Source organism: Anser cygnoides, chromosome 9, assembly GCF_040182565.1.
Source record: "Anser cygnoides isolate HZ-2024a breed goose chromosome 9, Taihu_goose_T2T_genome, whole genome shotgun sequence".
Taxonomy (NCBI): domain Eukaryota; kingdom Metazoa; phylum Chordata; class Aves; order Anseriformes; family Anatidae; genus Anser; species Anser cygnoides.
In genome coordinates this window covers 12,727,713-12,750,268 of record NC_089881.1, presented here as the reverse complement: position 1 = coordinate 12,750,268, position 22,556 = coordinate 12,727,713, and the positions used below count along the sequence as shown (strand labels likewise).

The 22,556-nt window shown below is 39.7% G+C and overlaps 1 protein-coding gene across 1 annotated transcript in view; it reads left to right on the top strand.

The window, feature by feature from the left end:
• The first annotated feature begins 5,177 nt into the window (after positions 1-5,177).
• The window catches only part of LOC106039165 (uncharacterized), a 213,753-nt gene continuing 196,374 nt past the window's right edge, over positions 5,178-22,556 (top strand). Inside the window, 2 exon segments of the mRNA XM_013186073.3 lie at positions 5,178-5,594; positions 18,779-18,814. Of these exon segments, the coding sequence (XP_013041527.3) occupies positions 5,379-5,594; positions 18,779-18,814 (252 nt within the window). The 5' untranslated portion in view covers positions 5,178-5,378.

Genomic DNA, 22,556 nt, shown 5'->3' with positions numbered 1-22,556 from the left:
GCAGCCCGGGGTGGTGCAGGCTGGGAGATCTCTGAGGTAAGAAGGGGGGGGCGAGGCTTTTGGGCAAAGCCTCAGCAGTGTGTGTGGAAAGCTGAATGTTTTTCCCCTTTCTCCTGGGATATTGCAGAGATTCAGAAACAGAGAACAAAACATTCATTTACTGCCACTCCTCCGCACCAAATCCCAGGGCACTTCTAATAAGCTAGGAGTAAAGATGAGTGCTCAAGCAGGTGGCCAGAGCTCTCCCAAGGAAGAGTAACGCTTGCACAGGGTGTTTACATCCTGCTGTAAACTCTGAGTTTATTTCATGCCAGACCACAAGCTGCTGGTTGAAACCTCAGCTGAACTTCCTTGCTGATCAGAGGAGCTCCATTAACTTTGGAAACAGACAGTTTTCACTTTCACACCTTTTCAGCTGGCTGGGACAAGAACCAGATGTACCAGAATACAGCAAGCTCATGTTCCTGGGACACTGCTGACCCAATCCCAAGCAGCAAGCATCAGAGAGTATGTTAAAAAAGGGTGCTTTCTCTCAAAAGATTTATTGGTTTTGTTTTCTGAGGCTCGGGTGGTCTGTGGGGTTCATATAAACACTACGTTTTTTGGCTTTCTACGTTTAGCTAAACCAAGTCCCAGATTCTTTCAAATCTAGGCATTTCTGTGAGAAAGCCTCATATTTTTCATATGATCCGGTTTCATGCCTTAATATGAGGTAAAATGCTGCTTCACCAAGCACAAAGGCTGCTTATCCCCCAGAAGACAGTGTGTAGAGATCTGCCCATCCTGTCTTTCCTGTTACTGATGTTGAGTTCACTGCGTGACTAGATTAATTCCAAAGCTCCTCAGTGTTTTTTGTATAACCTATGCTGAAATAGCTTTAGTGCTATTGGTACACAAACAAGTTAACTAGCACTAGTTTGGGAGCATTTACATGTGCTGCACTCATACCTTCAGTTCCAGTGCAATTAAACGCTGTGTGTATCTCGGTGGAGGTTTCAATGGATGGCAGTCCGTCAATGACTCACCCATGGGGAAAAAAAAAAGTTTTGAATACTTCTGTGCATTTGCAAATAAGTATGAAGTGTTAAAAAGCTCAGAGAAATATGCTGAGAAATAATCCAGCCGGATGGAAACAGTCCATTGGATACCACAAGAAACCCACTTACAGTGCATCACTCCGTCACTGCAGATTAGAGAGACTTTTCAGTGTTACATGCTGATTAAATCTCTGTGCACTAATGCAGGATTGCCAGTAGGTTCAAAACAATCATAAGTATTGAAGAATACTGTAGCTTCTTTTAGGATTTCTGGTAGCCAAGATGCTAGAATCACAACAGTTTGGAGTAAGACATGCAACAAATCTTTTGTTTTTAGCAAAAGGCAGTGAAAAGGGCAGTGAAGAGGATAGCTTTCCGGTAGGTTAGCTCCATCCTTTCTCCTTAAGGCATGTTAAGTTTCCTTAATGAAAGGGTAGAGAGGACAAGACTGGAGGATGGCTGGTCCCAGAATCTGTTAAGAGTCAAGGGATATTACTCCCACCCTATTCATAGTCAAGTAATTTATAAGGAACTAGGACTCTCATTTTAAACAGATTTCTAACCATCAGAACCCTGGAGAAAATTTTGGGAATAAACATAAAATGCTCTGAAATATGGATGCAAGAAACTCTCTTCTGGTGGTAGGTGGAGAGTGGGAAGCCTTACTCTCCCAATGCTGAAGCTTGGTTTGTAATTGATAGGTACCTGGTCACTGACTCTGGATGAGAAAGGGCAATATTGTGGTGTTTAGTAAAGAAGTGAAATCTCCATCTGTTTCAGATCTTGAGTTGTCTCATCCTGGAAGGATTTACTCCTGTCTTTCCCTGTACACCTACCACAGCAATTAAATCAAAAGCTTCTTCTGTTTTTTTTGAACAAACAAACAAAGCTAAACAGTAGAAAATGACCATTGTGCCGTCATCTAGTAACTAGAGGTAGCATGATTTAACCAGTTATTTTTTGTAAACGTTCTAGGTACCATTAATATTAGTGCCAGCTTACAAGTATCTTTACTACTGTCACTGCTAGAACTAAGTCTGATAAAAGAAGTAATCAGTCATGATAGGAATGAAACGGGCTATACATCATTTCAGGATTTTACTTATATAGATTGTCAACATTTTGTAGGAGTTTAAAATGCTCTTTATTGCCATTTCAGTGGACCATTCGACTGTGCATTACTAGAGCCCGTGACCATCAATTGCTCACCTAAAACCTGATTATATCAGCTACATACAAATTTACACTACTTAACTTACGTATATACTCAGATTGTACTTTGTATGCAACTAGATACTTGACAGAACCTCTCTGAACTGGAGCTTTAATTTGATACACAACGACAGGATACCTGTTTTAGCTATATAAGCCGTCCGGGAAAATATCAGGGTTGAGCAGTCTTATTGTTTAAGTCAAGGTTAACTGCATTCCTGGGGCTTTAAGTTCAGTTAGATAAAGTTGTTGGAGCCTTTGAGCTAAGAGTCTCCATGCTTCAGAAAGGCATCAATGTAGAATCTGGCAAGCAAAGAGTGAGATTTAAACAGCTCCATTCACTCATTGTATGAGATCAGTTTATCACACCACCTAATTTAAGTCATCACAGTAGTGTTGCCAATATGTCCTTCCTAACTGGAACAGCTTCTCAACTGCCTTATGTCTCATTACCTTGTCTCTGTAAATTCTCTGTCATTACCTGGTATTTTAATTCATTAGCTCCTAGCTGCTTGCCCTTCAAAAATCCCATTCCTCTGAAATTTCTTGTCTTCCTCTATACAGCCCCTAGTTACTTTTGAGGATGGACTTGGAATAATTGTGATGTCAAACACTGTTCACCTCTTAAATACCTCAGAGCTACTTAATGTTATTAACAGGTCAGGGATGGATTGTCTAAGCATACCAGCAAAATACTGATTTGAAGAATATCAGCTACTTTCTGATTCCAGTTTGCAGAAAGTCTTCTTACAATATGCTTAGAAACACATGGAAAAATAAGGTGGAGGGGAGGGTAATTGAAATAAAAACAGTTTTTATTTTTTAAATCTTGGGATTGGGAAGCTAGTCTTCCTATCTAGAGCTCTTGTAAGCAGCTGTACTTCAGACTGGGCAGAACTGAACAGGGAACTGGAAGCTGGATATGGAAGCTGGATATGACCTGCCAGGAGCTTACATGCACCCTTCTGGAGTGTAACACCATGCTTCTGCTTTGATTCATTTTTAATTTTAAAAACAAATCTGCATCCACCATTGTAATTTCAAGCTCAGTTGGCAGTGTGTGCTGAAATTTGGAAGCTAGCTTAACTATTTGCTTCTTGACATTTCTTTGGTTTGACTTCTTTCCTGTCATATTCTGTCAAGCGTGCCTTAACTACGTGTGAAATTGGCAGCAGTGGAGATACAGGCTTTTGGCATGACCACAATTACTTTCAAACAAAGATAATAGACTATTCACCTCTAGAGACAAGCAAGCAAGCAAAGTTGTGAAACTTTCCTCTGCATGAACTAGTTTGCTCTCACAATCAGGAGAGAGGAGTGCTAGCTTGCTGTGCAGAGAAGACTACCACAAAGGCTGTGGTGGCTGCCTGCTGACATCTGTAGCTCCATGAGCAGTACCCCAAGCAGATGCAGGTAGGAAAAGATAGGGACTGCTGTTGAGGATATTTCAAATGTTGTGTTATATCCGAGTGAGCATCATGTGGGAATTGCAGGCACATGTTGTTGGCAGCGCAGGGATATGGCCAGGAGGGGTGAACGCTGGGATGCTATCCAACTCCTCGTGGTTGCTAGAACCAGCTTGCCTTCAACATCTGTACTGTGGGAGTAGAAATGGTGTTCTGCATTGTAACCGCAAGCAATCACAGCAAGGTTTGGCTCCGGAATTCAGTGCATTTTCTCTTTCTCAGATTGGTGTGAATATGAAAAGAAAGGGAAATAGTGGCAGCTGAACCCATCAGGGGAACCAGGTGAGCTGGATACCTCACAGAATGTCTCAGACAGAAGAAATGTGTTAGGTTTTCTGCATTTCATTTGCCATTCATTATGGACACACTGTATATGGGTGTGTAGTAACTGTCTTTACCTTTTATATTCTGAAACACCCATTCTAATGTTAAAACAATGTAAAAATCACAGGTAGTCCTGTAAAAATCATTGAGATTAGATTAAGGTTGTATTTAATATGATTGAAGGCTATAAAATTCGTTATTAAGTATTAATAATTGCTATGTCTGTTGCTTAGGAATGGTTCAAGGCAATGGAAGCTTTGGGTATCTGATCTTCAATATGTTAGAGGGCTATGTTCCTAGATACCAGGGCACTTGACTAGTTTTTCTGCAAACCACAATGATTTCTTCCTTTATTTGAACAGTGCTCTCACAGTGCCAAAAAAAAAAAAAAAAAAGTTGGCAGAAAGTATAGTTTGCTACATGAAATTATCTGGAAAATTAACGTTGATTAAAATGAAGTACTTAGTTGTTGATGCTGTTGAATTCTCAAAACTGATACAATTAAGCTGAAACCTTTAGATCTTTTCTATCCATCACCAAGAGTAGGCTAGAATTGTTCTTAACATACAAATTCGAGCTGCCACAAAGCACAAATGAGCTGCTTAATGTTTAGCTAAAAAATTGCTTAGTTGATCTCTTGCATATTTTCTTCATATTTTGGCCTTTGGAAGGGCTATTTGTTATGTCAAAATGTCTTGGCCATGGTATATCTGCAAGACCTCATTTATCCTTTTGAAATTTCTAGCCTTCACAAGCTTGGCATCTACAGCATCACAAACAATGAACTACTGTGACCAGAAGTCTCTAGAATTAAAAAAAAAGAAAGAAAGAAAACCCTCCTCCGTAAGAACTTTTTTTTTTTTTTAAACAGAATTGGAATTTGTTGTGCACATTTTTTTTTGTCACAGTTGGCAAAAAAAACAAACCAAAACAAACGAAAAAAACAAACAGATTTTTCATCTTCCCCCCCTCCCATCCCAAATGAATGAGGAAGTACTGGTGCTACGGACTTGCTCTTTAAATAAATGGAATCTTTCTTTTTTCTCTTGGCAACAGCAGGAGTATTCTTGTGCTGTATGACAAGGCTAGCTGGTGCTATATTTATCTTGCAGCTGTATGCAGGCTTGCAGGAGACTGTTCAGTAAGAGAAAGGCAAAGAGTCAATGCAGTGTAAAGAAACTTTGTTCTACCATAAGCTAACTTTTTGGATTGGCTTAAAGACAGGGCTACATAGTTTCAGAGGAGTGAGGAATATTGTTACTGATAGGAGATAAAAACTTTACTGAGATGTCTCTGGAAAGATCAGGGCTTTGTTAGAAGGGGGAAAAACATTCATAAAATGGAATTCAATAAATGTTTGGGTGCATCAGCAGCAGCAGCAGAAGGAAGAACAGAGGGTGGGGACGATGATATTAACAATGCTGGCAGTAGTGTTGTCCATGAAGAGCTGGATTTGGTACAAATGTACCTTACCTGTTTGCCTGAAAGATACATGAAAGCAAAATTCACCGGGGCAGCATACTTGATGTGCTGGTTATTGCTGAAACTGTACAAGGTAAGAGATTTTAGTGCAAATGCATGATATTTTAGTTAACTGTGTATGTGCTTAAAAGGCAAATTTAGCAAAGTCTCTGCTAAAGTATTTGATAGTTTGTTAATATGAACCATACAGTTTTGACAACTGTACCACACAGTTGTCTTCACTCTTTATTGTAAAAGAAGCACTGTAATTATTGATGCTATACCCAGAAATAGGTCATCCAACAAGGGAAGACTTGTAGGGACTACTAGTGGAGTAGTATACAAAGCAATACACTAGTAACTGCTAACCAGGTTATCTCTATATTCTGTTACTTACTTGCAAAGGATTTGGTATTAATTTAGCTTATTTTCTAAGTGCATTTTTCTAAGTGTAAATTTCTTGTGGTGATCTTCATTGGCTTATATTCATCTCTTGTTTTGAATAAGCAACAGAACGTATTTCAGGCCCAAAAATGTAAGCATTATAAAAGTCAAAAAATGGGGGTTTGGAATATTTTGTCAATTATAGTGGGGAATTAGTGTAGAGGCTGTGGTGGGACTTATTTTAAATGTGATCTGAGCACATCTAATTAAAATGCTTTTGCTTAATGTGTTACTCACTAAGGAAAAAATAAGGCATCAAACCAATTATAAATGCTATAGTTCAGGCCATTTCACTTTGCAGAAAGCTGCTTGGATTTGCAGACCTACGTATGAAACATTCGGTCCTATCCACGTGATCGGTTTAAGGTTTTTGATTAAATCAGAGAAGGACTTTACACTTGAGCATAGCATGTTGGTGTTTTTATGTGTAGCAATGCTATATGAATAAATTTGGAATGTGTATTATTTCTTCCTTTGTCTTCTGTATTGTTGCATTGAAGACTTACTGTTGTAAGTATTTAGTCAATGGGAAGATCACCAGATAGGCCAAAATAAATGTCAAAGCAGTGTTTCCTTTTTTTTTTTCTTTTTTTTTTTTTTTCAGAAGTATGTGGCAGACAGGAAATACATGATGATGATGTGACACAGACCACAGGTGTGGGACCACATAGTGCCTCAGCAGCAGCAAACCCTCTCCTACAGGCTCCTCTACATGTGTGTCAGTAGCTGCATCATTTTTTTCCAGCATAGCTATGCAAAACTGTTACAAAATGTAAACTGACCAGTGCTAACAGTTTTATCTGTTAGATTGTTAGATAGCTTTGCTTCCATATGTATTCCATATTTGTAGTGGCTGTGCCTGTTGGTAGGGTTTACCACATGGTGCCAATTCCTTGCTTTAGGGGGCAGATACAGACACTTTTCTGCATTTGACTTTTCCTTGTAATTTTTCTGCTTGCTTGCAGGCATCTTTTGTGAGATTGACTGAAAGGGGTAGGAACCCATTGGGTTATATAGTGGTGGGAGAATGAATAGCCCCCAGGGCAGATGCCAGAGCAACAAGTCAGGGCCATCATGTGGGCAGATGCCCAACGCTGGGGAAATGCAGGTGCTGTCCAGGTGTTTTGGCAGAGTGCTGATCCTGGGAGGGGAAGGCTGCCCCTTGTCTGGAAAGTTGCTAATTTATTTGGTTGTATTTGTTGTGGCGTGACCCCTTTGCAACCAGACATTTGAATATGTAGGTTTTAAGAGCCATAACTCTGTTGCAGAATGAGACAAAGCTAGTGGGCTTACATCCAGTGGTCGATCTGGGTGCATACGGAAAGTTTAATACCTTGGACTCATTGCCAGTGCATAGATTTTTTGGGCATTAATCACGATGCAAAAAACTTTGAGTGGCATGCATACAATAGTCTTGTGTGCATGCTATCCATTAGTATAAATGGTTGTTTTTACACCTGACAAGTGGCAGACAAAATGTGTAGCATTGGACCAATGGGGTGAAAGTTAGTGCTTGATGCAAGGAAAAGCATGAAATGTCAATACCATGCAGGGAAGCAGGAATGGACAATCTAGCCAAAGAAGCCTGATGTCCATTCACCTCCCTTCTTCATGTAAGCCTGTAACTACACAAAGATCTCCATGTGGACTGAGCTGTAAATTACACAGTGTCACTTAGTACTTTGTACAGATGCTTATGGCTGGAGTTTTCTATGGTTGCTCCATCACTGAGAGGATATTATTTTGTAAATAACAGGAAGTGTTATTAAAACACACAAGCTAGCAAAGATGCTCCTGCCTGTGATTGTATCTGCTTGCATGTAACATTAAATTTGCACAGTGTATATTAGTCCTTCAGTTCAGGAAGAAACAATTCATACTGCGTGAAAGAGTGAGGAGAGCTTCTGTTAAAATCACAGGCTTTTTCAGAAAGCTTTCTGAGAACCTTAAAATGCCCTGACTAAGCTGAGAGGATAACTAAACTTCTTTATTATAGCAACATTTAGTTCATTAATGCTTCTTTCTTGCTGAGCTTTCTTAAAGACTGCTCAGATTTGAGACCCCATTTTCTTATTTCCTGATGCTCTTCCATGACTTCAGTCTCTTCCAAGTCCTAGCTGACATTAAAGGAGTGCGTTATTTTCTCCTTCCCACTCATAAGAAGCAGCACAGTGTTCTGTAGCTTAGCAGGGTCCAGCAAGCCTGCCCCAAGGTGAGGCCGGCAGGCGTGAAATGGTGCTGTTGTGTACAGAGGCACCTTCATTTCATGGCCTGTCTACATCCCCTGCACATCAAAACCAACACAGTTCTTGGCTACACACAGGGCTCCGTGTGCTCATGGCCTGGAAATATATCGGGGCTGCCTATGACTTGTTATCAGCGCTGTCCCCGAAGGGGAAATAGAATTGCGTGGCCTGTCTTGTGGTATAAGTGGTGGAGGGAGCCACACAGCCCGCTCAGTCTTCTGCAGACTTCCACCTGGGAAACCTCTCTCTCACGTGTCTGAAGGTAGGCTTCGAATCACCACAATTTGTGAGGATGAGAGAGACAACTTGAATCTTTCTAAATGTTCCATACGCCACAAAGATTATTCTTTCATCCCTTCAGCTGGTTCTCCTTTTCAAGCCCCATTTATGAACACTGAAGTATTGTAAAGAAGGAATTCCTATGCACTGATTTATAGATGCCCATGAACAAATGTACCCTTTTGCTTCTATCCAAAGATGCATTTGGCTAGACAGCACAGCTTGTCGATAGGTGGGGCCTTTCTAATTTCCCAGATACTATCAAAATTAGTTGTTCTCAAGATATCTTACAAAATGGTGAGGTTCTCCTCTTGGGCTGCAGGTTTTGCAACTAGTAGTCCGAATTGTAATGAAATCTCTTGGATCTGTAAGGTTGAGTTGAAAACCTTGTGAGAGCCGGTCTGGTGCTGGATCTCAGACTTGAGCAGTGCTTCCCTCACATTGTAATTGCATTTGTTGCTGTTGCACAGGGGTAGACTTCAATTATTTTGGAACAAATTTTCTTGTTTCAAACTGCATGAGTGTGCACACAAATTGGTGTCTGTTTTCGCACTTGCTAAGCACAGTCTGTCTTCATTGTGCATCCTTTGCACCATAAATAATCCCTTCATTTTCCAGTTTTTGCCTGCTTACTGTATTGTGTCCAGAGGTACTTGCTCACAAAGAAGCAAACAGCTTTAGAAACTTTAGAAAAGTTTTAGAAACAAATGATTAAATTGGCACAGTCCCCTGTGGGCAATTCCCTTGTTGTATATAATGGTTTATATCGGTTTAAATAAGCTGATTCCTTTCTAGCTTAAATTAAATGAAATAGTCAAAATAATCAGTTCTGAAACACTAAGACAAAAAGAAGGTAGTCACAAAGGAGGGGGATGGATGTCCTGTTCTATTCAGAATTCAGGTCAGAATTTTTTCAAAACCTCAAAATAAAAGCAGGCTTTAATTAAAATTTAACATAACTTTAGTTTCTGTTTCAACAATTCAGTAACATCTAGTACCCCTGTATATCAAAACCAGTTGATTAATTCACGTGATATCCCTGTTAATTATTATACCTTAAGTATTTCCTGTCAGCTCAGCTGGTGTTCCTTAACAGTCCAAAATCTATATAAAAGGCAAAACAAATGGTGAGGCAGATCTGTAATCAAATTTCTTGTCTGGATGCATCCTTTTGTGTTTGTGATACTAAGGAGCTTCCAATTACTGTTGCTGCATAACAACTTGAACACTATGAACTTTGACAGGTTACATGAACCTGCCAGAAGGAATCCCAAATGAAAGATAGGAGTGCTTAAATCACTGTCCTGTGGTTTAAAGCATAAGGGCTTAATTCTCAGCTGTACAATGGATTAATTACTCTGCAATCGTAGTCTCACTGCCCATGGCTCAGCTCATTGCCTGTCAAGGGGAAAACAAATTTGTTGAATTTTTTTAGTTTGACTTTTAGTTCAGGTTATAAACATTGTAGGCCTGGATTATCTTTCTGTATGTCTGTGGCACTGTTAAAGGCAGCCTGTTCAAGAATATGGGATGAATCCCTTTCGAGAAGTAAGAGCAGTCTGGTTTTCCAATACTGTGAATAAATCCTCTAACCATTAGGCTTTGATCACAAGGAGGTTTGGTGGCACTACCTGCATTCGTTTGCCTTCCATTTGAGGGGGAAAAAAAAAAAAAAAGGATGCAGATAGAAAGTTCTAGTCTTTTGTTATTTGCTGACTTCTAAAAGATCTTCAGTGAAATTGTGGCCCCTTTTGGAGTAGTCAGTTATGTATCGTATACCTTATTTCTCATCCCAGGATCTACACACAGCAGACTGGAAGCTAGAGATGTAGGTGATTTCTTGAGGAGAGAGGTCTGTCTGTGGATTCCAAATAACAACCCCTAAGAAAGCTGTCTAGTGAAGGGGGAAAGGGACTTCAGATTGATCTTCTCTTCACTATTTTATACTGATTAGATAAAATTGTTGCCTGCTGTTACTCTCTCTTTAACACTCTCCATGTACTCTGCCGAGAACACTTATTGTATGTTTTAAGAAAAACAGGAAGTTGGCTCTGGAAAACCCAGTTTGAGGTTCTTTTTTTTCTTTTTTTTCTTTTTCTTTTTCTTTTTCTTTTTCTTTTTCTTTTTCTTTTTCTTTTTCTTTTTCTTTTTCTTTTTCTTTTTCTTTTTCTTTTTCTTTTTCTTTTTCTTTTTCTTTTTCTTTTTCTTTTTCTTTTTCTTTTTCTTTTTCTTTTTCTTTTTCTTTTTCTTTTTCTTTTTCTTTTTCTTTTTCTTTTTCTTTTTCTTTTTCTTTTTCTTTTTCTTTTTCTTTTTCTTTTTCTTTTTCAATATATTTTCTTAATTTGGTCCAAATGTAGCTTACTCAGGTCACAGAAAGCTTTTGGCAGAGCAGGGAGCTGAATCTTGATCTACAGAATGCGAGACAAGGGCTTAGCCAGTGGACCGTGTTTCCTGCCCTGTCCTGGTAGGTTGCAGTCTGATATCAAAAAATGAAAACACTGCAGTGGGACCTGGCTGAGGCCCTTCATAGTTATTTTCCAACTGTTTTAACATAAGTGTTTGTTGGAAACAGTAAGATTTTTTTTTAGTTATTTCATGGGTTTACATGATCTTGCTGTGTCTGTAACTGCTTTAACTCTTGAATAGTGGCCAATTTCAGCAAAATTTGAGTGAGGTAGAAGCTGCAGAGTTCATATCAGGGATGCAGAAGTAGGTAGGCAGGGATTGGAAGCAGAGATTTAGCTAATGCCCCTCCTGAGGGAAAGGTAAACGATTCCATCTCCACTGTGGAGAACTGCAGATCCCTAGAAAACCAGACTGTGTTGGTTCAGCTGCTTGCAGAAATATGTGTTTTCCCTGTAAAATGTTTTTTATTTGGCTGTTAATGGAACTCCACTGAAGCTTACTGTTAGCCTTCAGCCCTTGGAGTGAAAGCCAAGTGTTTTAAGAAGTGCAACTTGAGACAGCTGAAGAGGGATATATTTCAGGAAGCCCTAAACATTCTCTCTGACCCCCTTGAAATGCTGGATTGTTAAGCTCTCTCAGAGGTGAGAATGCTCAATCTTCTTTTGCTTATTTGATCAAAATTGCCAATATTTTATTTAGGGTCACAGGCTGTTAGGGTGAGCAGTCTGATCAGATACACTCTTAACTCATAAAACATCATGAGTAGTTCTATGGGACTTATTCTGTTCAAGGTAAAAATTTCTAACCTTATTTGATGCAGTTTTTCTTTCATTTATGCCCAAATATTCTGGGTTCATTTGGGCTAGAAATATTAAAACGGCCTGTCTTATCCTGAAATGGTATGTGCAGTGCTGGGTGGGACCTAGGGCTGTAGAAAGACAAAGCAATGAAAATGGAAAACAGCGGAGGAACCCATGGCAGGGGGGTTAGAACTGAATGATCTTTGAGGTCCCTATCAACCCAAGCCATTCTATGAAAATTTTCTTGCTCAATAATTACTTTCTAATTATGTAAGAAAAAATGACTGAAATCCAGAATGTCTAGTACAGTACACAAGGCGGACTGAGTACCTGTAAATAGATGACTGAGAACAAGTGATTTCTTCCTGTGCATGCTGAAATACTTTAAGCTCTTCCTAGAAAGTTTCTCATGATTACAGTCATCTAAGAAGGTGCTGTGTTTTTTTCTCTCCTCCTGGTATTTTCTGCCAGAATAAAAGCAGAGCTGGTATTGGACAAAACAAAACAAAAAAGGCTTCAAGTACGGTGCTCCAAATGCACTATTATAAATTCACAGAACTGGATGAAAATTGGCAAAGATTGCAGAATTGGAGGTGTGACAACTGCACAATAAAAGCAAACCCTGAACGAGATGTTGCCAGATAGCACAATATCTAGGTAACCACAAAAATGCTTGGGCAGGACAGCATTAAAAGTTAGCTAGATCACTCTACCATTTTGTAACAAGGAGCAAAATCAAATTTGAACATCTAAATATCAGCAAATGTATCCTTTCCACACACTCGTCTCTGATTTATTTGGAAACTTGCATTTGCGCTGAGGAAGAATGTGTCTCAGTGTGGAAAAGCTCCTTTTTTAAGGCTATATGACCTTCAAACACACTTCCCCACTTCTTGTAAAAATAATGTACACTAGTACGGATAATTTAAAACAAAACAACAACAACCAACCAAACAAACAAATACAAGCTGTCCCTTTGCTTTGAGTTTTAATAGATATGTCCATTTTTTTCCTTGTAAAAAAACAGGTTTTACTCTCCTTTAAGTCTCAGCTTTGTTTTGGATGGAATCAGTGAATTTATTCATAGATTAGAGAAAATTGTGTAATTCTGATTGTGATCACTACATGTGGACCATCATTTTGATTCTAGAAAAAGAAAAGAATGGGATAAACCTTAGTAACTTCTTGTGCAGGAGATGTGATTGTAGTGTTGGTGTTCAGAGAACTTCCTGGTAACAGAGGAATCGAGACAGTAACATTTCTTAGTATGGGTGCAAACTCTGGGCAGAAAGGCAGGTTCACAGGCAGATTTCCAAGAGGTGTCTGTCTAGGTTTACCACTCCAAATTCTCCTGTCGACACTCTGCCAGAGGATACTGCCACTGCTGCAGGGGCAGTGTAGTAGGATGTGAATCTGCCACCTGAACCAGTTTCTAGCATCGCTGCTTTCTTTAACCATTACAGCTAACTCTCTGTGTTAATGTAAGTGAAACTCTCTAAATCAAACAAGGTCAGTATTGCATCCACTTATATTGTACAGGTGTTATGAATCTGTCACTTGGACATCATCTGGAAAAATGGGATAGTATGTTGTGTTGCAATCTTAGCTAATAATATCTTACATATTGCTTAGTAACACACTATGATGGCATTGCATGAGACACCGAACAGCATAAAAGGTACAGCTTTATTTACAGCTCCTTCTGTATTTACTTTATCTTCTCCTTGTAATTGTATGTGATATTATTCTTCAGAAAGGAATATAAATGCCCTGCATTAATTACACAAGAGAGAATGTCATAGTCTTTGTTCTACTTCTTGTCTGTATTTTCCTGCGGAAATAAAAAAAAAAAAAAGAATGCAGAAAAAAACCATCTCCTAGTATTTGGAAACATTCGAAAATATTTCTTTGCTGCCAAAGCAGACAGATAGTTTTTGTGTGCAGGCAGAAAGTTATGGGGTGGGGCAGGCAAAAGGGATTAATACTGTTTCCATATTTTTTTTTCTTTTTTTAAGGGGTATTATTTGCTATAATCCTATTAGCAAAATGAGTAACCCCAGTGCAGTGCGGTAGCCAGTCTCTCCCTGCCTAAAAAGAGAGCAGGCCCTTAAGGTGTGGTGAGAAACGTGGGGGAGATAGACTGGAATGTGAAGTAAATATTATTAATGGCAATACTCAGGAGAAAATAGCTTTCATAATGTTGGCAGTAAAAGTTTTCAAACTGGAATTTTTTCCCTGAAAGTCCCAACTCCTGGAAGCAAGTAACTGAATGGGGGTCTTTTTTAAAAAAAAAACACACAAAGTGTTATAACTGCAGAGGAAAACTGAAATATTAGTTTACAATGGAAAGTTATCAAGCTATGAATATTTCATGCTTGGAAATGTCAGTCATCTTGCAAGTGTTTTAGAGCTTGGATTGGCTTGTAACAAATGCTGATTGTAATAGCTGCTGGATTGACTTTTGTGCTTTGCTTAGCCCAGATAAAAATTGTAAATGGCATAAGTACTGCAAGTGTTCATTTGAAAAGTGCAGCCTTTCATTTCCCAGCCCACGTAAATAACCAGCTAGGATGCCCAGCAGTGAGTGTAGGGGGACTGACATCAGCAAAATGCATTGGAAGCATGGAAAAGCTTCCTAGGAAAAAAAAAAAAAAAGAAAAGAAAAAAAAAGAACTTAAGTTGCTGCTGGAAACAGGCAAAGGCTGCACTAAAGACATCCTGGGAACTTTGGCAGTCATAAATGGTAGAATGTTTCACATTGTCCAGAAGTCCTGGATACACCACTCTCTCCTGGGGAGAGGACAGCTGCCTGTTGAATCACCCCTTTTTCCTACGGCACACCAGTGCACTTCAGAAAATGTCCTGGCTTTGGTACCTCTTTGTTAGAGAGGTACAGGAGACAGCACGTAGAAAAAAACAATAAAATAAAGTGATCTCAATGTGATCTCAATGTGATCTCATGACATTTCTGATCTTGCTGAAACTAGGGCTCTGCATACATCTTGTTTTTTGTGGACATGTGCTCAATTTCATCCAGCTTTCTTCAAGGTATCTGCCAGCCCAGGCACCTCTGACTTGCTTGTCATGTGTCTGGAGATCCTGTTGGGAGTGATGTTTGCTTGTGTTGGAGACCACTTACGTGGATCCGCAGGGACACAGCAGCCTGGCTGGAACCAGTGTGTGTGCAAACCCTGCTCTCCAGAGCCCTGCACTGGTGGTCCACACACATCCCAACAGCACTATATTACTGGATGTGCTCAAACCAGGTTTACGCTTCCAGTATGGTAGACTTCATTCTTTCCGGACTGAGAAATTTGCACAACACTCTGTGAAAGCACTAAAGATCTTTATTCATTCCTGTTTCTGATTGAAGCTTCCTATAGGGCTTTGGCGAAACACTTCATCTCTGTGTCAGCTCTTTATCTTAGAGGAAATACTGGCATATTCTCACCAGGAAGTATATAGCTTTTCTGGAGAAAGGATGTTGGCTTGCTGGCTAGCAAGTCTCCAGTTTGGGAAGTGGCCGGTAACTATCACTGCAGTATAGACAAATAGAAGATAAAGAGGAGGATTACTTGTTAGCTGGATAGAAAAAACTGAAATTTGAATGACATCTACAACTTGTAGGTTAAAAAGTGTCAAAAGTTATTGGAATATTTGGGGTTTTCAGGTTTATTTTAGAGCTGTATAATAAAAAATGGTAGAACATTCTAAGAAGCTTTCACAACTGTCTTTGGCTTTTAAAGTTTTTTTAATTTTCACACTATCAGTGAAATCTGAGTAAACGGACCTTTGAAATGGTTCAATACTGCCACACGATTTTTGGAACGCCACTAAGCATGTGTTATCATTACTTACCTAACTAAGCTTTTTGGGATGGAGGGAGTGAAAAAAATATGCATAACCTACTGTGTTTCTGTACCTGTTGATCTTTCTCGTCGTAAAGAACATAGTTTCTGTGAAGCTGATGAGTGAACGGAGTCCTTAGACATATAGGAAAAATATCTGGGAAAATATGTATAAGGAATGGGGTTTGGGATCACTGTTTAGAACAGAATACCATTTTTCTTTAAGGTATCAGCATTGACAAAATTTCAAGAAAAAAAAAAAAAGCAAAACCTTCAACTTGAGAGCTTTATTTTGCTTTTTCATTTCCAATGCAAAGTTCAGGGCAAGTGCAGTAAAGTTTGTGAACCCTTCAGCAGCAGCTGGCTAGGTTTCAAACAAGCCTGAAATGGTATATGGTTTTGGGTGCAAATCAGGATGGTTTTGATCCCGAGCCACTTGAAACACAGCACTTTTGGCTGTGTGCAACTTTGTATTTCAGTCTTCATTGCAGTCCAGACCCAGAGCTGCCCAGAATGAATCTTCTGCTTAAAGCCCTGTGAGCGGAGCCTGCTGTGCTCCTCGCTGCCTTACCACTTGCAGAATACATCCGCAGTTGAGCTGGATGGCCACCGTGGACACATCCATACGTCTAAACATGGACGCTGATGAGGCGATGTGTGGGCCTCATCCAGCTTTCCATGGGTAGTTTTATTCAGAACTCACCCCTGGTGCTACACTAAGGCTGGGGAGAAAGGTCTAGGACAGACTGAGCTGCTTCCAGATGGTGTGCATTGAACTCTTCCTAAGCATTGCTTCTGATTTAATTAATCAAAAGGAATTTTCAAGGAATTAATCCCTTACATGCTTTCTGGCCCTATGGGAGTAGATTTCTCCACATATGTCTGACAGGTTTCTCAGTTCTGTTCTGTGTAGTGTGTAGGGCCAGGGGAAGTTTCTTGAAGAAGCCACGTGTTGGCTTCTGCAGCTCTGAGATGTCTTTGTGCCAGCAGCGACAGTAAAGCCATGTGCCATGATGGCAGGGTTGCATCTTAGGTAATGCAAAGTGAGCAAATCATGGGCCTTTCTATGTAAAAGGCCTTGACATTTGTTGAGTTGAAGATCTAAACAAGATGTTATTAATTAATAATTATTAATATAATAATTATTCTAAATGATGGGAAGACTTTTACAAAAGCTGTTATGGAGTGACTTTTTTGCTGTAAAGTAGTAGTAGTATACTATTATTTTACTACATTGGGTATCCTGCCTTATTTGTTACACCTGTATTGCACAGCTTTGAAACTCCAGCTGAGTAAACCTGCAGCTTTTCTGAATTTGCATGGGATAATTATGCCTTGGCTGGGAGGTTTCTGACATGGTAATTTTTGTTCACATCCTTTGCTGGCTTGCTTTCTTGTCTGTGAAGGGCAAGCCTGTAAATAAGATGACTGGGAAGTAAATGCAAGAACCTGTTAAGTCATAGCACTAGGATTAAGTCTACAGCTCTTCTGGCAAGGGCTTAAAACGATGTCATATAATCACTTCCTTCCGAGCCAGCTCCTGTTAGAGAATTCCTGGGATACGCTCTCTGCGTAGGATGCTAAACCCTGGGGCTCAAGTGAGGCAGTTTTTAGCTCTGCTTTTTTTTTTTATTATTTAATTTAATTTAATTTATTTATTTTTTGAAGTGGGGTTGCACAGCAATCTTTCAGATTGTTGTAAAACTATCCGAACACTGCTGCCTTGATGTATTCATTTTGAACATCTTTTGTTCTACACTCCACAATCAAATCTAGCATTAAAAACAATTTAACATTGTGAAGCACCACTTTTTAGTGTATTTCTACATAGGTCGCATTCTGTAATCTCTTTTCATTTTGTATAGTGCCTTTTACTAGTACTGTAACCCAAAGAATTACTTCTACTAAAGAACAGACAACGTGGGCTTGTGATTTTGCAGCAGAGCAGGCTGCATGTGCCTGCAGGTAATACAAGGGAAAATTTGCCACTAAAATCTGTGTTTTCACCAAACCTTGTCTTCATCCTACCTCTGTTTGCTCTTCTCTTCCCAGACTAATCTCAGCTTCTAGCTGTCAAATGCTTCCCTCCCCGCCCCATCTGGGTGTTGGTTATTCTAAAGATTTTTTCCAAGTTCTTTTCAAGCACAAATACTTCTAAAAAGGGCGTAGATTATACACATGAATCCAGAGGCATATTCTGAACCTGTGAAACCAAAGCTCTTACCAGAAGCACTATATTTCCACAAGGCTTTATTACATCCAAACTAAGAGTATTAGTGGGAGCATTAAATGTTTGCAGGATAACAGAATTTCTTCACAGAGGCAAAACAAATTGCACCATACACTGCCAATCACTCTAAACTAATCTGCAAAACATTAAAGAATTTAGGATTCACTTCTAATCTGACACTAGTTTTTTCTAATGCTGGTTCCAAATAAGGGAGTTATGCCTGACTTAAATCACTCCGAAATCAGGGAATAGTTGGGACATTTTGGGATGTTCCTGCATGAATCTGCTGACGTTTGTGTACTTTATGGTTATATAAAATTTGCCTCAGAGAGCTTCCAAACTGAACTTCTTGTGTTAGAAAAATTCTTCTGAGTGCCCATCCAAACTGAGGTTTTGATGTGGTTGCACCATGTAAACATGATTGTTCTTTTAGAGGGCTCATAATCTTACAGAGAAAGGGTAAGTGAAAGGCTTATAACATGCAAACTAACTGGGATACTGCTGGGCAGGGACTCTAGTGTCTTTTTGTAGCATGTGCGTACAAAGCCTCCACTCCTCCCTCTTACGCTGAGCTCCTCTCTAGGTAACTGCTCGACTTCCTTTTTCTAACTGCTGGCTTTTCCCCCTCTTCTTTTCACCCACCCTCCCGGAGAGTCCTGAATACACAAAAAGCTTTTGCAATGTGCCCTGAAGCATGTATACTGATGAAGCACATACAATGTAATTATGGATAGCACAATGCAACATCATGAAGCGCCTTTATTTACAGCTTCTCTATCATGAGAGTATAATGAACAGATTCAGTAAGGAAATGCAAAAGCAGATGCCTTTGGCTGGCTCCTCTTGTTCTCTTTTTGGCAAAGACAGAGGGACGAGTCTACCCTGGGACAGCCCTGCTGAAGTCAGATGAGTTACACCAGGCAGGAACTGGAACTTTTTTCTTTTCTCCTTTTTCTTCTTCTTTTTTTAAAGAATGCAGTTGCCAGATCTCTTTCCCCTGACTGTCACAATTTCTCTTTCCACAGAAAGCCTGTGAGAAAAGACTCTCTGCTTCTGAAAAGGTAGGATAACCTTTTAGTCACTAATAGATAATTTGCTCAGCAGTAAACAGTGTGTACCTACCAATGCCTGTAATCAAAAAAATAATATCCAACTACGTATAGAAAAAAAAGAGATACTAAAATCCTAAAATCTAATTTTAGGGACAGGCATTTAGGAATCTAATTTGGGGACAGGAACAACAAAAAGCACTGTGAGAGGGTTGGAGTACTAACACACAGCTGTACTGCTCCAAGGGTATGAAATCTGCTTAGAGCTGGCCTAGGTATCGGCATATAGTATTGACTTAAAATGTATAAATATACCCTGCATGTGCTCAGGTGTAACATTGGACAGAGTTTCTAGGGGGTGTCTAAGGAAGCACCCTATTTTCTAGAAACTTTAGGGAAGAGGAACCTGTGGAAACTCGTAGGATCAGCCATATTTGCAAGTGGTAATCTTTAAAACAAATTTATTAGGGCACACCTGGGAATGCACTTCATAGAACAGGGTAGTAACAGAAGTTACAAGGACTGCTGATGCTTTGTGCTTGCTAGTGCTGTGGCCATACTTCTTGTTTTTTTCCTCTGCTGAGGGCCTGAATGGTGCCTCTCATATAAAACGTGCCATTTACAATTTGCCTTTTGCTGAGGCCTCCTTTGTGTTCACACAAGGCAGCTGGCAGGAGTGCTGACTCCCCAGAGCAGAGCCTTGCCAGCACTGGCTAATCAATATTCAGCAGATTCCACTGCTCATTACAGAGCCATTGATTATCTCTGGAAGGTTACTCCCCCTGTGTGAGTGTCATTTTTCAGTCTCTTCCCTTTACCCCCCTTCCCCCAAGCTCTCATGAGGACAGAGTACTGGGATGGAAATGAGGTTCCATTTCAGGATCTGAATAGCTTGTCCTCAGCTGTCAAAAGAGCCCTTGGAAAGTAGGTAATTTCCCCACTGCTGTGTTGGTTTTTGTTTGTTTGTTTTTAAATTTATTTATATCAGCTTTATACTTTTAATTTCTGGGACATATCTAATGATTGTAAGTTGTAGCACTTGTGGTGTTTGTTGTATTTGATGTAGGCAGGTTGTATTAGTTGAGACTTGGTCTCCTGTGATGACAGGAAAAACCCACATCTTTTACACAGCTGTAGCTAACCTTTCTGACCTCTGGCACTGCAGGGAAGAGACATGGATTCATATTCATGCTATTCACAAGCAAATGGACAGGGAGACTCATGGAGAGATAAAAACATAGTGCAAGCCCTCATCTGCTGACATGCTACACTCTGATTATACCCACATGCACTACACAGCAAATTCCCTGTCTCTAATGCAAGAGGAGAGGCCAGTGAGCAGGTTTGTGCGGGACAATACCTGTTCATTACCCCGCAGTCAGTCTTGCAAAAATCATAACTAGGTCTCTTTTTAAATGTGAATTGTCTACTTATGGGTGTATTAAGTCATCAGTGCAGCAGTAGAGAACTGAGAGATGAATATGCAAGTCTAAACATTTGAATTTATTCCAGGTGATAGAGTAGATGCCAGATATATGGACTGATACAAAAGACTTACTGGAACAATTGTTTTGAGTTCCTTACTTTGATTGTAAATGTGGCATTAACAATCACAGCAGAGATTACATGTGAAAAGTCTGAGGTCTCAAAGGAGGGGAGCAGGCAGCTGGAGTTAAGATACAGATGGGACTCCTGTGGAGGAGAGCAGTTTTAACTGTAGATAAAAAACATAGCAGAACATAGACCATGCCTTGCTGGTTAGCACCTTGCAGTAGTGCACCCTGGTGCATCTCAAAGAGAGGATTGTGGTTTGTCAGGTGCTGGTGATTTAGCTCCCGTCTCCCAGGGCGAGTTCAGAAGCCAGCTCTGTGACCATTGCCAGCAATCCTGTCCAGTCATTAGCACATACCAGAGAGATGATGACAGGGATTTGAAAAATGGCAAGCTGGCATTAACTGGGTTTTGTTTAGCCAGGGGGGCTTCCCGTCAACTCCCTGTCTTCCTGATGGAGACATGGGACACAATGGACCTGACTGACAGAGAAAGTTTGGTGAAGCATAAATCAGGAGTTACAGTGACAGTGGACAATGGAGAGAGAACTCAGCTGTCAGAGAGGGAGTTGTCCCTGGCATGGGAGAAGAGTGGCTCCCTATGCCATCCTGTTTGTCAGGAAGTGTTCTCTTTCCTGTTTCAGTTGTCAGCCCACTGGCATTTGTTAATGTTTTGGTAAATTTTTTGCAAAGAGGCTGTGTTGCTACTCAAGGGAAAGGATCCCTGAGATACGGTTTCGTAATAAGCTCAGAACAGATATCATTCTGAGCTTACTTGTACATCCAATTTGGCTTTCACCTTTCTTTTACTCACCTAAGATGTATTCGAAGGATGAGGTGAAGGACTGATACTCTGCCTTGGCTGGAGAACATTACAAAGGAAATCTTAACAGAGAGCATACTGTTCCCATTCCTCTATTAGGCAGAACTCTTCCTGTCCCATATATACTGACATTAGCCTGTAGTAATCATGTCAATGAAAAGTCCTAGAGGGAAATACAGAACTGAATATATGTAGTGATTGCAGCAGATAAGTTAGCATGCTTGAACCAAACAGCTCACACTATTCACTAGCAAATCTATCTAAGCAACACAAACATCTGTCTTCTGTATCTCCTTCTCTTAGTGTTCATACCACCAGTGCTTTGGGGAGGTAGTAAGTTGTTAGGGATACAAAGAGCTTTCAGGGATGCAGTGACAGCCAGTGGGTTAAAGAGCAGTAAGCTCTTCATGAAACACTATATGAAAAACCTCCAAAGAGATAGGAAATTCCCTGAAGCCATCTTACGTGTTTGGCAAGTGACATTCAACCAGAGTAGACTCACATTTTTCCATCAATTTTTTATTGTGCATATTATGCCTTCTAGCTGCAAAATGACATTTAAAGTATCAGAAAATAAAGATCTTATGAATAATGTGTTAAATATACTGCAATTTTGTAGAACAATGCAAATCCACACAGTTTCAGCTATAGACTCTCCTAATGTTCAATGAATGCAATAAAGTCTTCAGCACCATTGATTATGTTTATAATCTGCTGATGGAATTTGTATCAGACATAATCAGATTCATTAGACCTCATTATCAGGAGGGACTTTGAATTTTAAGATATATTTGTCTTACAGAGAGACCTGAACTACCTGTCAGTACTGGCAGTTCACTTGGCTAGCTTTATCTCGACTAATACTGGGTAAACCTATCTAGTCTAAATTCCTGGCTAAGCTTGTTCCAGTACAGTTTAGATATACTCCTTCAGGCCAAACTAAACTATTACCAGGATTTATATTAAAAGAAATGAAAAAAACCTACATGAAATTACAATAAAAATCAATATAAAAAAACATGATTTGGTGTACATGCGAGACAGAAAAATGTCCTGTGCGTGTGTTTTATTGAATATGAGAAGTCTGCATTTGTTTTGAGCACGTTTTTAGTGGAGAAAGATTATGTACTCCTGTCTTGGCAGCAAACATGGAAGGAGAGTTGCAGAAATTGTGCAAACTGTGTGAAGTTTTTTTTTACGTCAGTTTGGTCGTGCAGTAAAAATAACTATAGGACTGACTTCCACAAATGGCAGGTGCAGAGTATAAGTTCTTGTATTTTCAGTGTGGCAAATGAAATGTCTTTTGGGATTCATGACTGCAGAATAAAGTCTTGAAAGATCAAGAAGGCTTTTGTTGAGAATGTTATTCTTGCATTTTTGA